The sequence below is a fragment of the Protopterus annectens genome, chromosome 3.part0, assembly GCF_019279795.1.
Source record: "Protopterus annectens isolate FY-2018-M chromosome 3.part0, PAN1.0, whole genome shotgun sequence".
NCBI classification, from domain to species: Eukaryota; Metazoa; Chordata; order Ceratodontiformes; family Protopteridae; genus Protopterus; species Protopterus annectens.
In genome coordinates, this window is record NC_056731.1 from 493794809 (window position 1) to 493810333 (window position 15525).

The 15525-nt window shown below is 39.0% G+C and overlaps 1 protein-coding gene across 1 annotated transcript in view; it reads right to left on the reverse strand.

The window, feature by feature from the left end:
- Positions 1–15525, reverse strand: part of LOC122796445 (beta-galactosidase-like) — a 948601-nt gene that overhangs the window by 562797 nt on the left and 370279 nt on the right. Inside the window, exon 7 of the mRNA XM_044064920.1 lies at positions 14118–14176. Within this exon, the coding sequence (XP_043920855.1) occupies positions 14118–14176 (59 nt within the window). The remainder of the gene's footprint in view (positions 1–14117; positions 14177–15525) is intronic.

A 15525-nucleotide genomic window follows, 5' to 3' on the forward strand; every position in this document is an offset into this window, starting at 1 on the left:
GCACACTGACAGGCTACTTGAAGTCTGATTTTTGAGGAGCTGTTGCCACAAAAAGAGAGGGGCACAGTCGCATGATGAAGTATCATGGAATATAATTCTGGGTAAGCGGAGAAGAATGTGTGGAAAAGGAGACAACTGGAGGCTGGAAAGAGATGCAGTTGCTGCAGGATGGCCCAGTTTAATAAGTGAATGAAGTTAAAAGACAGGACAGTCTTCTTCCTTCACCTATGTGCAGGTCCGAGTCTTCTGTTTCTGAGATGTAGATAACTTCTGCATTCTATGTGGCTTTCGATGTATTTAATTGAAAATTTATTTTGCCCCTCACCAATCTCACATACAATGCCTCTGCTACTGCATTTAGATAAAATTGGCTCTGAAAAGGCTATTGTGTCAGGGTCAGCTTCTAGGAACATTAGAATAAAACAGCTGGGTAAGAAAGGAGGAGAAGAGTACATAAGATGTAATGATCCATTTACATACTGTATTAGTGGTCTCCCAGTAGGCAAACAGTCTCTCCAGACTTCTTCTCCAAATCATGAAGTAATGAGAGGTCCTCTACTTAAGAGCAACTGTTTGTAATGTCCTCTGGTTGGATGTTCATTCTTAAGGCTCTACGATGCACTCTTGGGATGCAAACAGCAGCATGCTGTGAGTATTATTTTCCCTCATCCTGCCCTGTTCAGTCCACTCCTCCTTACTGTTAAGCATTTTATGAATAAGCTCTGGTAGTAGTGTAGAAGAGCATATACCTACCATATACTGATACTGTGGTCACTTAGCACTCAAATGATGACAATAAAATGGCTAATTGTAGACTACAGACAGACTTACTAGTATAAGAGGAGAGGTTCTGTAGCAGGGATTTGTGCTTAAAACAGGAGCAGGACTAATGTTCTCCTTTCATCCCCTGATTTTTGGGCTGACTGCATTTCTAGAAGCATCTTAAACACAACTGCTATGCAAGGCAGGTGATAAGATATCTATATAAAAGCAACTTATGCTGTTCAGGGATATTGACAACTGCAAAACTTCAGCTAGTTTTCTGCAAATACTGTCATTCATGATTTTCAATGACAAGTAAACAACTTTAACACTTTCTTCAGAGTTGTGCACACTGCCTGCATGCTTTCCAGAGTTGTCATGTTTGGTAAAGTTAACTCTTGCAATAATTATAAGATGTGTTAACAGAGAAACTACCTCACATTTGTTTAAGCCAGCGGTCCCCAACCACTGGGCCGCAGACAGATACTGGGCCGTGGAGCACTTGGTACCAAGCTGTCAGGTACGTGAATGCCTGTATGAGTGTGTTTGTGTCTGTCTGCATGTGTGAGTGAATACGTGCATGTGTGTGTGTGTGTGTGTGTGTGAGATTGTAAGAGTGAGAGCGATGTGTGAATGAATGGAGGTATGAATGAGGAAGTGACTGTGTGCGTGGATGAGATCAGGAGAGAGAGCGATGTGTGAATGAATGGAGGTATGAACGAGGATGTGACAGTTTGTGTTTGATCGGGAGAGAGTAAGAGTGATGTGCGAGTGAATGCAGGTATAGGAAGTGACTGTGTGAGATATTGTAAAAAGAGTGACAGCAATGTATATGAGTGAATGCGTGCATGAATGCAAGAGACTGTGCGTGTGGTATGGACGAAAGGTACACAAACCTCACTGCTGCTGCCTCCAGTGATCACTCTCACTCTTTACTCTCTCTTTCTACCCCACACACACACAGACACACTACATCTCAACCTCTTAGTGCAAAAAACCTGGAGAAAGCCTAACAGAATGCAGGGACAGATTTTAAATATTGCTCTTATAACCATAGAAAGTTGCTAGAACAACAGGATTTTTCGTCTTATGCATTTTTCTGAAGGATATGAAGTCTGAAATACAAATGTATATCATTATTTAATGACTTCAGTCCTCAGATCATAACAGTGATTTGCCAAAAAATCACAAAAGTTATGAGGATCAGACCAAAACTCAGAGGGGAAAAATCTGGACATTCTGGGAAAATCTGTACAGTTGAGAGGTATGAATACCTCCCAGCCTCTTACTTAGATCAAGAAATATGGACAAAGCCAAAAATAATGGGGGGGACAAAGGTCCAAAATCTGGACCCTTTTAAGTACTGCTCTTATAAACTTCGAAAGTTGATAGAAATACAGGTTTTTGAAAGGTATGAAGTATGAAACTCAACTGTCAATTTCTGACTTCAGCCTCAATGATCTGCCAGTAATTTGCCAGAAAACAATTTTATAAGAAAAAGTACAAAATATGAGGCAAAAATCTGGACATTCTGTGAAAATCTGTACAGTTGAGAGGTATGCTGGACAGAGCCAAATAATAGGGACAGATTTTAAATATTGCTGTTATAAACATAAAATCAGTAAGTTTGCCATTAGGTTTCTTTACCTCTCAACCACAGTAAATCAATGTTAAGCAGAATACACTTTTTTTGGTAATTATTGCCAAATGTCTTTTTATTGTACTTTGAAGCTTTTCTCCTCGGGTCTGGCCTCCTCGTTAAACAAATGTCAAATAAATAAATATCTACTTTATTATGCGCACCACGAGATGACTGGTCCATGGAAAAATGGTCTTACATTGATACTGGTCCTTGGTGCAAAAAAGGTTGGAGACCACTGGTTTAAGCTATGCTTTGCCCATCATATCATTAAGAAGTTCCAGGATAGCTTATCTATCTAATCTGTTAATCAAAGAACCACCTGTCATGTTCTCAAATTTGCCTGAAGTGCACTGCTTGGGATCCTAAGCATAAGAAAGGAAGTGGGGCTAAAGTCAATAGCTACTACATCTCTAAACATCAGAAATGAACATCAAATATCTGTAATATCAGCCCTGTCAAGTCAAAGGTCGTTAATAAGATGCTTGTTAACGTCCTTGAAAATGCTCATCAACTAGTCATAATTCAACCAGGAATACCAACTAATATAAAGACCACTGTTTTAAGTTTATGCACAAGGGTAATTTTTGGTGAGGTATTGCCAAACATTAAAATAACACTTGTTCACCAATAGCAGCTTTCTCCTATACAGAATTACAAAGGATCTGGGTATAGCCTGGCAAACATGGTTATAATGCAGTGAACTACTCCTGGATAGGTTGCCAAATCTTCACAGAGCAGAGTTTCTCCAGTTCACCTGATGGCATGAACACAGGAAGGACAGGCAGGCTCTGCTCAGAAGATACCCAGTAAGGAACCAAACTAAACAACTATGAGCTATCAGGCAGGAGTGCTAACTACTGCGTCATAACATAATCAGCAGTATTCATTACTGCTGATTCTGTCTGTCTAGAGAGAGGCTGGCATAATGGTTAAGGTGTTCAACCTTTCAAACACAAGGTGCAGGGTTTGATTCTCACATGGGGCAACTGGAAAAACTTAAAAGGACCCACAAGGGCAGTTAGCCTAGTACTAATCTATGAAACAAATCCCCTAAGAACCAATCTCTTTCTTTCCTTCACATACACATGTACAGTAATTAGACCAAGATGTGCTACATATACACACTTCAAAAAGGTTCTAGACTTCAGTATACCCTTATACAAGTATCAGAATGTCTTGCTGCATTCGACTGACATTTAATTAAGATGAGAAACTACAGCTGTGTAGATAAACTTACATAACAGATGTTTGATCACTGCTGCAGCGGCCTTAGCTATACAGGTTATACCCTGCATAGGATATCACAGCTAGGCAGCTTCCAAATCATCAGGGTACCTTTCATGCATCCTAATACATTAATCAGCTCAATCTGAACTAACTAGAAGGATAGGTTTAAGTGCAAAGCCCTTTACAGCTTTCTTACCAATAGAGACAGAGGCTGAGCCCTGAATGGGCAATACTAGGAACAAGAAATGTGTCCACACCCTGGCATAAACACACCAAACCAAGGGATATGGAAGGAGGGAGCAACTTACTAAAGCAGTGATCACGCAAACTTCTACTGTTATGTTAAATTTATTTACACAACTGTACTATGCTCATCATATCTGATCACTGCTGCAGTAGCCTTAGCTACATGGGTATATTACCACATTTGGAGGAGGAAGGGGAAGAGTTCAGGAACCCCCGGAAAATGCTCCTAGCAAACCGTGATGAAGACTGACAGAAGTAAACAAGCTTATAATGCTTTGTCAAAGTACGTAAGAGGACCAAGCTGTAGTTTCCAGACTCCTCCTAGAATCAAATTCCTTCCAAAATGCCACAGATGAAATCTAGGCCATGGTAGAGAGGGCTCTTGTCCTTCTCAGCTTGTCTGCCATACAATTTACTCTGAAGGAATGTAGAATGCCTGTAGAGTGAGGTTGTGCTGTAAAGCTATATCTGAAGCTAAAAACAGCTAGTCTGCAAAGGGGGCATGATCTGGTTCCCGCTTGTTTACTGATGTACCACATGACTGTAGTACTGTCTTGTAACAACTTGAAGAGGTCTACAAAACCAAAGATGATTCAGAGAATTCACTGCCTTGATCAGAGCAAACATCTCGGTTATATTTATGTGCTTGCATCTGTCCTCAGTGTCCCACACCCCCTGCACTTTTATCCCTCCTGAAGCTGCTCCCCAAGCAAAGTCTGAGGCATCTGTGGTGCCTGACTGCTTTGGAGCAGGGAGGGAGAGAGAAGGGGACACCTAGATTTAGGGAAACTTGCCTTCTCCACCAAGTGGTTTCAGCACTGGGATTTGAAAAGGGAAAGGATGTTGGCAAAGAACTGATATTGAGATTCAGACATACAAACCTTAAACACACCTGCAGTTTGGATGGATAATGATCTGATAAGCATCTTTTAAATCTACTGTTACCAGGAAACTTAAATGAGGAAGAAGATGCAACAGGATGCAAGGAGAGAGCATTTTGAACTAGGGCACTATCACAGACAGTTTTAGAAAAAAAAAGATCCAGGACTGGTCCAAGCATTTTGTTTCTTGGACTGAAAATGTCCTTGAATTAAAACTTTTTCAACCTGGGAGGGAGGAACACATTCTTATCACTCTGAGACAGGGGGAAATAGAGTTTGGTCTAGTGGGTGAAGAATTACCGCAAGTAAATATGGGATTTCTTCCCACTGCCATCTGTAACCTTGAATGACTGATCTTTTCAGGACAAATTGGTCTAAAACTATCTGTTGCAAGAGAAAAAAGTCGACATTTAGATTCTGGAAGGGAAAAAGGATTGCCATATTGGGAGTAAGAGACAAGGTCTCAAACAGTCAGACTTATTGGATTGTCCTTGTGGGGGGGGGGTGAATTCTCTTTAACCCCCCCCCCCCATTTCTTCTTAAACATTTGTTTACCTGCATTTAGGTGACATTAGTTTATTTTGCTTTTGTTAAAACTGGATGACGGGTCACAGAATCCAGTATAAATTTGGACAAGGAAGGCAGAGAGATTCCCTGTCTCATCTTACTCCATCATAAGTTTTGATAATCTCTGTAGCAGAGGAACGAAAAACAAAATCTTTGTCCAAAGGAGAATATGAAATCTCGTTTTCCACATCACCTGGGGGTTTTGAGAATGCATCTAACTTCCTCAGAGCAGTACCAGCAGCCATTGCCCTGGAAGGAATATCAACCGCACCATATACACTCCATTTTTAATTTCTCTTAAGTCTTTTGGGTTTCTAATACCATGACAGGAATGAACCTCATTCCTAAGTCAAAGTATGATTAAAGTTCATGAAATTAGTATTGTTTCACTCTGATATCAGCCAGTAGTGCTCTTCACAGCACCTGCAATGTGCCCAGTAATGACTCGTCCTGCAATTCATACAGATTACATGTATTGGTTTTGTTTGTTTGTGTCTTTCGGCTTTTCCCGGTTAGGGGTCGCCACAGCAGAACTCCAGTCCGCTAATGATTGGTAGTTGATTTTTACGTGCCGAGTTACCAGCCCTGACACACAACCTTCAACGAAGGTACACCCATTCACGCACGTCTCCACGTAGAAGATGCTCTAGCTGAGAATCGAACTGGACAGCGTCTTACTGTGAGGCGACAACGCTACCGCAGCACCACCACCGTGGATTGATAACATATCTAAATTTAACTGTAGACTTCTTTATATGACCTGTTGCTCCTACTAATGGAACTGTCTGGGTATCTTTCTTCCATATTACTCTCGTTCCTGTCTGCAAATCCTGAATTTATGACTTTGTCTCTCACTGCACTCTAGTCACTGGATGTGACGATTTTAATGATCAATGCTACTTTTGTCTTTTTTTCCTGGACCACTACATCTGGTTTTCTAGCATCTATCTTTTGAACCGTTGGTAATGGATGATCCCATGTGAAGTAGACCATGTTTTGTGGCTCATATTTCCAGTGTTTTTCAGCCACTTCAATACCATTATGTTTGCACAACCCCCACTGCAACATTCTTGCCACATTATTATGCCTTTCAGTATACAGTCCTTCTGCCATTAGTATGTCGCAACCAGCAATGAGGTGACCGACTGTTTCCAGTTCGGATTTACAAAACCTACATTTGTCTGTTTCTCCCACATATTCAACGGGCTTTGTAAACCAATGTGTACGCAAGCCCACTATCTTGGGCCGCCAATATTAACCTTTCATCTCTTGGTTTGAATTTGCCTCTCCTTAACCATTCCTGCATTCATTCCTGATCAATGAGGTTCTTCCAAAAGTTTTCTATACTTGCAACTATATCCAAAGTCAAGTAGATCTGTAAATCACAAACAATTGTCCACACAGTACAGAGTTGCTATTCCATGCAAGAACCAGACACCAGGAAGAGTAAGGTAATTAGCGCTTTCGTTCCCTTTATTCACAATCAAGAAGTTCCATTTTTCTTGATTGTGAATAAAGGGAACAAAAGCACTAATTACCTTACTCTGCCTGGTGTCTGGTTCTTGCATGGAATAGCAACTCTGTACTGTGTGGACAATACTTGCAACTATATTTATGCATTTTCCACATTTCTTGCCTTCTCATCTGATCCTTCACCTTATATTCTCTTTTGTTTTTTTGGTGCATTCAGTTGCTGCCTGATTTTTATCTACTTCTGGTTTGATTTCCATTCCTGCTTAACGCCAATATGCTTCTGCTAGATTAAGCACATAAGTCACCTTAGATTTATTCTCCTCATGTTTCAAAACTTTCACTACATTTGGGACTTGTTAGGTCAGTAGATGTGTGGAGTCCCATGATTGCAGATCTATACAGATAATCAATTTTAAGGAGGCACATCCCTCCTTCGGAACTGGGAGTATATAATCTTGGTATGCACTGATTTTTATAAATCATTTGGTGAGCATGAAGCATCCTTCTTGTTTTCCTATCTGATCTATCCAACATGTTTTGGGGCCAGTCAATCACTCCAAAACTGTCAGTTAGGACAGGAAGAGCAAATTGGTTTACAGCTTGGATTTTGTTCCTAGATGTCAGTGCTGTTTTCGGGATTAATTTAAGTCTTCTGAAGTATTACTTCCTAAGTTTTGTTGATCCTTCATCAATTCCCAAATATTTATACATTCCCTCTTGCTCAAGTTTTTTTTATATTGCATTGTTGTCCCAAACTGATGTTTTCCTGGTCTTGCAATTTTCCTGCTTTAAAGGTTGCTTTTACACATTTATCAAGACCAAAGGACATTCTTATATTATCTGAAAAAGTTTTGACAACCTGCAGTTGTGCTTTCAGTTCCTCATCTGATGAGCTATACAGTTTTAAATAATCGACAAAGAGAAGATGAGAAGTCTTTACACTGTTTTCTAGTAGCCAGATTATAGCCATGGCATAAGCTGTTAAGTACACAGCTTAATGGGTTAAGGGAAAGGCAAAACAGCAGCAGTAACACTCACCCTGGAATATCCCTCTTTGAATTTTTATCTACGGGATAATGAGTTGTCCTTTATCATGGCTTAATTGCAAAGTGGTCTGCCACTGTTTCGTGGTCACTGTAATGTAGTCTATCAGTGTAGGGTGCATCTTATACATTTTTAAGCACTTATTTATGGGTTTCTATGAGATCGAAGATGCATAATTTCGAATGCGTCTTTGCTGAACTTAAAATAAAGAAAACTGAAAACAGCGAAGAGGCATATAAGTGATTTCTTTCCCTGGGAAAGAAATCTCTTGCCTGCCTTAGGTAGTTTGCTGTTTTGTAAACTGTAGTACAATCTCAAAGTTGGTATATTTATTTAGTTAGGAGGCGTGTGGGGGGCACAGCCCCCCACATTGGGGGATGTGGGGGGTAAAGGCCCCCACATTTTGTGTCTAGTGATTATTTTTTTTTTTGGATAAGCGATTTCTCTCCCAGGGAAAGAAATCGCTCATATGTAGTTTTGCCGTTTTCAGTTTTCATTTTTATGGGTTCGATGAAGACTCATTTGAAGTAATGCGTTTTTGACATTGTGATATAGACCCCTTTTTTATCCATGAATGTGGGATACTATCAAATGCTTTCTTATAGTCAATCCATGCCATGCTTAGAATATTGCCCCTTTTGCAGTTCTCCACTATGACTAACAAATTATCCTTTGTTCCATAGGACTTCCTTTTATTGCACTTCTGTTCTACTGCCATAATTAAATTTTTTTCTAAATGACTATAAACTCTGTCGGCATCAATTCTGGTGTATAGTTTAGACGTCAGAAGGCAAGTTATTGGTCTATAATTTTTAGGGTAGCTTGCAGGTTCACTCTTAAGTAGGAACATTGTTTTTCCTGTTGTTAACCAGGTTGATACCTGTTTGTGGTACACATATAAATAGTTCTTACTCATGGCTAAATCTTCATGCAAAGATGTTAATACTTTCAGCCAAAAGTTAGGTACTGCATATGGGCCTGGGGTTTTCCAATTAGAGGCTTTTCTTAACTTTGTTTCAATCTCTCTGGTTGTTACTTCATCCAGTTTCACAGTTTCATATCATGTACCGTTAAACCTCTTATTCTTTCTTTAACTTCCTCTATCCATTTAGCATCTTTGTTATGTTCCACAGGATCTTCACAGATACTTGTCTAAAATCTATCAATTTCTTCTTTTTTTGGCTGTCGTTCAATTCCTTTTACCTTATTTCCCAATTCTCTATAAAACATTTTGGGCCATCAATAAATTGTTTATTTTGTACTTTTCATTTATTTTTGTATCCAAGTTTTTCCGCCTGCGCTGAAATTTTTAGTTTATTTGCAATAGTATATGATAGATCCCAGTCTGTTCTAATACTGTGCATTGCTTATATCACATCTGTCTTTCTTAGTATTTTTGTTGATCTGTTCCCTCTTCTATAGTCTAACAGTGACACTTGTCTTATCAAATAGAGAAAACTATAAAGCAGCTATTTCCATGATAGTATTCGATTTCTCCCCTTCCTTTCCCTCACTACCCTGTGTTCTTGTGGTAAAACCTTACCAGTTATTAATTTAGCGGCATAGTAATATAATCCTGTTTACTTCTGTTATATCGCATGGATCTCTACAAACACTCAATTACTGTGTTCATTTGTTTTATCAGACTTCTGACATTTTGGGTTTTATTAACCTTCTGAAGTCTACTTCTTTCATTGATCTTGATATATCTATGTCTATTAAATCAAGCATTTTCTTCCAAACTGAGGGCACATCCCTTGCTTTCCAATTCCTGTGGGCATTCTATAGAAGGTTCTATAGCATTTTCCTTTGGCACATTCTGCTCAGTTTCATGCTGTCTCATCTGTTGCTGTGTCATATGGGAAGTCATTGGCCTATCGCTCCTCAACATTGACTGCATCAGAGTTTAGTTTCCTGTTCCTTCCCCTGCTGTCTAGCTTCAAGTGAATGTTTATACTGGTTTCCTATGGAAGGCTCCAAATTATCTTCATATGGCACATGACCAATTGCTTCCTGTTCCACTGGTTTCCCCTTAACTTAATTTAGATCTCCATTACTCTATCCTGTTGCGGTGCTTTCTAAATTATATTTTCTACACACTGAATCCTTCACTCCTCAGGTACTCCATAACCTCAGTTTCTACTACTTTTAACTTCTCTATTACTAATCTCTTTCTGCTTTTCCTCCGTCACATTTTTTGTATTGTAAACTTTTCTGTCCAGATTCCTTTGCCTGTACTTCTCTTCAAATATCTTTGGTGCTGCTCTTTTTGTATTGGTTAGTTTTGCTTTGTCCTTTGCATAAATATTACACCATATTAAATCTCTCTTTCCCATGTCCATATTTCTTCAGATGTTTCCTGATCTTCGTGTTTCTCCCTGCTTTGGGGACTCACTCTACCCTGCTTGTGATGTAACCTGTGTTAGACCTTCTACACCAAATCCTTCACTTCTCAGACACTCCATAACTTCAACTTCTATTTTTTTTAACTTCTACTTTACTGATCTTATTTTCTACTTTTCATCTCTGTGATATTTTTTTATTGTGAAATTTTCCATATCTGGATGCCTTTGCCTGTATTTCTCTTCAAATATCGTTGGGGGCTACCTTCCTTACATTGATTAATTTGGCTTTCTCCTTTGCATAAATATTGCACCGTATCAAACCTCGTTCTTTCCCATGTCCATATTCCTTTTTTTATACTTTTCAAATATCTCTACATTTTGTTGTTTATATTTTCACACTTCCTCAGATGCTTCTTTTTCCAAACAGATCAAGGTTTCTTGATCTATATACTGTTTTTCACAACTCTGTTGTAATAATGAACATAAATTTTCATTTGAAGCTTCTAACAGTTTTTTTTGCAGAAGTATTTTTCTTTCCTCTAATTTCACTCAATCATTTTGTACATCTTGTGTCTGGAAATTCTGGGCTTTTAGCATAATAGTAACAATACATAATTTCTTTCTTATCCTCAATAGTCCACTTTATCGTCTTTATTGCTCTTCTTTGGCTTAACAGTTTGCGATTTTTGTGGACTGCTACTTCCTTCTACAACAGTGGGCCATCCTCCCCCTGGGCCTGGGCTGGTCCCATTGTAGTAATGTTTCCATATTTTGAGGATTCTACACTGGCATCTTTTCCAGTCCTGGCACCAGTGTGCCTACCAGGACTGGGCACTTTTTTATCCTGGGTCTTTTGCACCCAGCTATCTTTTTTAGTTTTTGACCTACTTCTGTCCATGATATATGCTATATAAATACAGTCTATATATCAGTGTCGCCTTGGTGAGATTTTGTGAAAACAAGGTCCACCTCGTGAAGGTATTCACCAAGACTTGAGGATGAATTTGATTTCAGCACTACTACTCTCCTTTGCTTGCTGACTTTTCATCTGTCCATTCGGACTCCTGCAATATATAGTCACTTGTTCAATGGAAAAAACTAATTTAAAGCAGATTTTCCTCACAAGAAGAAACTGCAGACAAAATGATCTATATTTTTACTACTATACAAAATAATCTTTAATATAGGAGCCTGACAATACAACATTCTGAAAATCAGATTTACAGATGCATACACTTTTTCCCCATAATTATCAATAATCTTTCCACCCTCATTAGAAAGAGTAGACTTGGAATTAACCAAATATTTAGCAGCAGTAGGATTGACTGGGTCAGGTTTGGGATGAGTATATAAAACTTAAAGATTGCGCAACTTTATGTACTCTTTATGCCAGTTTAGGGCTACAGACTGATTATCTGGAAAATTACAAGCAGTGGCACACATCCTTCAAAGCTGACAGAAATGAAGGAATGGGTAAAGATTCTCGAAATATATTCTGTTAACAGCTCATAGTATTTTCTGAGGGTTGAGAAACCTCAGTGTTCTCCCAAGGAAAATGCAGGCACATTGTGGAAATGGTCCCAGAGAAAGAGAAAACCCCACAAGGAGAATCAGAAACTGAGCTCTCTTCAGAGTCTGAATCAGAAATATGAGAAGGAAACCCTGCATCTGACCCCCTCATCTTCATATTGTGAATCTCTTCAGGAAAAGAGGCAGCCCTCTTTCTTACCCAGAGACCACATTATAAGAAGGATCAATTGTCTAAATTAAATCCCAAACTAGACTTAGTAAACTACTCCTGTCTAAGGAAATTTGAGTAGTAGATACATACCTAGATTTCTGTTTCTTTTTGACAGGAAAAATCCAGCCAACAATATTTTTTTATTTATGGCAACAGCAGCTTCACCATGGTCAGGCACAATATTTTTACCAAACAGGGAAAGCCTTCCTTGTTCTCTCTAAATGGACAGAAAAGAGTGTCTCTCCCTTATCCACTGATGGGACCTCAAGAGCCATAGAGTATGTGGCTAACCCCAGTCCATTGCAGCTGTAGGTGCTACATCAGAGGGATTTGGAGTAAAAGCTGAGTGGTCTGAGAAACCAGTCACGCATCTGCGGCCAAGGCAAATAGCTAGCTTGCTGGGGTGACAAAGGCTGCTTGCTTAACTTTTTCTTTTTGTGGCTAGAAGAACTATCCATGGGGGAGCAGTAGTTTGTTCTATGGTCAAGCCAAAACTGAAAACAAACAGCATAAGCTGGCAAAATTTTAAATTTAAAAGTCACTTTATTCACACAAAACACAGCAAAACTCACTTTTTAAATAGGAGCACACTTTCTATCCTTTTAAAAGTTGTTTAAAGTAGTTGAAAAACATTTTTCAGTTAATAAATTGGGTTTGAAATGCTTTGCCAGCCCTCCAAGAACAAAATACAGTTAAGTCTCATGGCAGTTCATTAACACACAAACTCCTAGATTAAAGAACTTTCCTAAGCAGGAAAGAACATTGAAACAATGAACATTTTTGGGAGGTTTTCCCCAAAAGGGAACTTGTCTGTCCAGCAAAGTAACAGCAGAAGCTGACCATCGATCAATGAAAGGCTACAGAAGCACTCTTTTGAACAGTAGGAAAGCAAGGCCTTGCCATCCAAACCTCTTTTTAGTCAGCTCAGCTTGAGATGACTAATGGATTGGACATGTGGAAGGTACCTTGAACCTTTAAAAGCTGTTTAGCTGTTATATCCTAATGCAGCTAAAGCTACCGTAGTAGTGATCAATATTATGAACATCTATAGATATCAAGGCACACAAATACTTTGCCAATTAAGTGACAACTGAAAGTGTTCCTCATGCACTGTAACAGCTAGTGCCATCTTGCTAAATCAGATTACGCCTTACTTATTCATGCCATTAGACATAAAACCAATAACCTTCAAATTATTGCTTGCAAATTCATTACACTTTCCACTCCAAGACAATTACTGCCTCCAAGAGAAACAGTTGTCTCCCAAACACTCAAACAGTGCGATATCTACTTTTAAACTTACTACATAGCCTTACTGATGTGTGGCTACTGCCGTAGTATAAATAATCATTTAGAAATGTAGTTAAACTCGTGTTTACATATATCATAATCAAAAGATGCCTTACTTTAGTGCCTCAACTGACTCCCTGAAAATGAGAACACTAACTTTCTCTATGCTAGACTCTTACCTTTGGAATTTACTCCCTCTCGCTGACAACTCACACAATAAAAAAGTGACAATTTAGTGTTCAGGGAATACTTTAAGTGCTCGGGCTCAAGTCCAAACTGCAAATCTTTTTAGGTACAGGGTAATCTCACAAATAATGGTTTGGATCAAAATTTGCAATAACAACCAGCATGCCAAAGCCTAATATCTGTTAATATGGAATATGTATACATTTTTAACTGGTTTCCTTTCCTGTTGTATTACACTACAAAATTATATTAAATACTATAACATAATTCAGCGCCTGTGTGCCTTTAGTCCATTCTGTGGCAAAGAGAGCCTTTTTGACCATTTTTATTCACATCTTTATCAAACACCACGAACGGTGGTGGTGCTGCGGTAGCGTTGTCGCCGCACAGTAAAACGTTGTCCTGATCGATTCTCAGCCAAAGCGTCTTCTGTGTGGAGACCAGCGTGAATGGGCGTACCTTCGTTGAAGGTTGTGCGTCAGAGCTGGCAACTCAGCACGTAAAAATCTACTGCCGATCATTAGCGGACCGGAGTTCCGCTGTGGCAACCCCTAACTGGGAAAAGCCAAAAGACACAACAACATCAAACACCACGAACAAGCAGAAGACCAAGTACTTTTATTTCCCCGAAAACAGAGACTTTTGTTTAGCATAGTGAAATCACATGGTTACCACAAATGAGTAAAATAAACAATAAGGCCATGTGTACTTACCAATGGTCCTTTGGGCTCAAAATGCCTCTGAACTTCAAAGCATTTGGTAATATCTTCAGCTGCAAAAAAAAAAAAAGTTTCCGACATGAATACATATGCTTCTATCTTCTACAGCAACTAAAGGCAATACACTATTAACATTAATTATATGAGAGAACATAGTTCTTTTGTCATAAATCAGTTCAGCCAGTAAATATGACTGTGCAAAGTGTAAGAAGTCAAGCTCAAAGGTTTTTACTTAGAATAAATGGGAAAATATGATTGCAGCTTAAATAATCTGACAAAAGTTTGTTCCTGAGCTGACAACACCTTTATCATGTAGTGCAGCACACTGCATTTCACCACACCTGTACTCTTAGCACTTTACCTGCATTTAATAAGCAGGCAGTACTTTTTCAGTTTGGGGGAGAGGGGAGACAAATCAGGTGCTCAATACATATGGTTAGTACTTATTCAAACGGCAGTATGAAAATGCTTTAGAACTCATGTGCAGCTGCAATGTTCATCTTGTATAGAAAGCACTAATTCAGTCTGTGCCACCTACAGCAGCTAACACTACGAACGCAATTAACAGATGAAGCAAACTACAAACCATGATGTCACACAGCATAAATAACAGATATACAATTTGTAAGAATACACATTTTGAAAGTATTTTGTATGCATAGGCAATGAAAGTATCACAGCATGTACATTGGATACACATTACAATAGGTATTAAAGGAATTGCTTTAGCACAGTGAAGGCACTAGAGATGTAAAGCAGTAATGTGGTTTAACGGTTTGTGCTGACAAGAGCTGGGATTAATTCGAAGGTGAAGAAAGTTGTCAGAAAGGAAGTAGTTCTATGAAGCAGTGCCCAGAGGTAGGTTGTACCGGATTAGAAGGAAGTGCTCTGCAGAGTACTTTGTTACACTGAAAATGTTTAAAGCACGCACAGGTTACTCTTTCTAGGAAGGCTACAAGTTTTTCTCCAAAAAAGGTATATTAAGGCAATATTATAGATTTTAGTAAGAAGGATTTAACTCATAACTTGGAAAGGAAGATAGATAAGATGTGGTCTGTGGATACGAGCAAGCTGGTAGTGACAAATGCTGGGAAGCAGTTGGCCTGTAAGTGAATTCACTAAGCGGTATATTGGACTGTCAACTCCATGAAGTGCAGAGAATGAAGTGCTGTAAAGGGTTCTGTGGGCTAAACACAGTAGTAAGACCAGCAGTAGCACTTGTGCCCGCTCCTTTATAAATCACCAGATGGCCCACTGCAGAGTGGTGTACTGATATTCATGTTTGGGAGAAATGAACATCAATCTATACATTTTGTACAAGGTGGCAGATAATATCTCTTAAAACTAGGGAAATCACAGCTGACACAATCCTACCCCATGGTACATTTCAGAGGCTCACTGC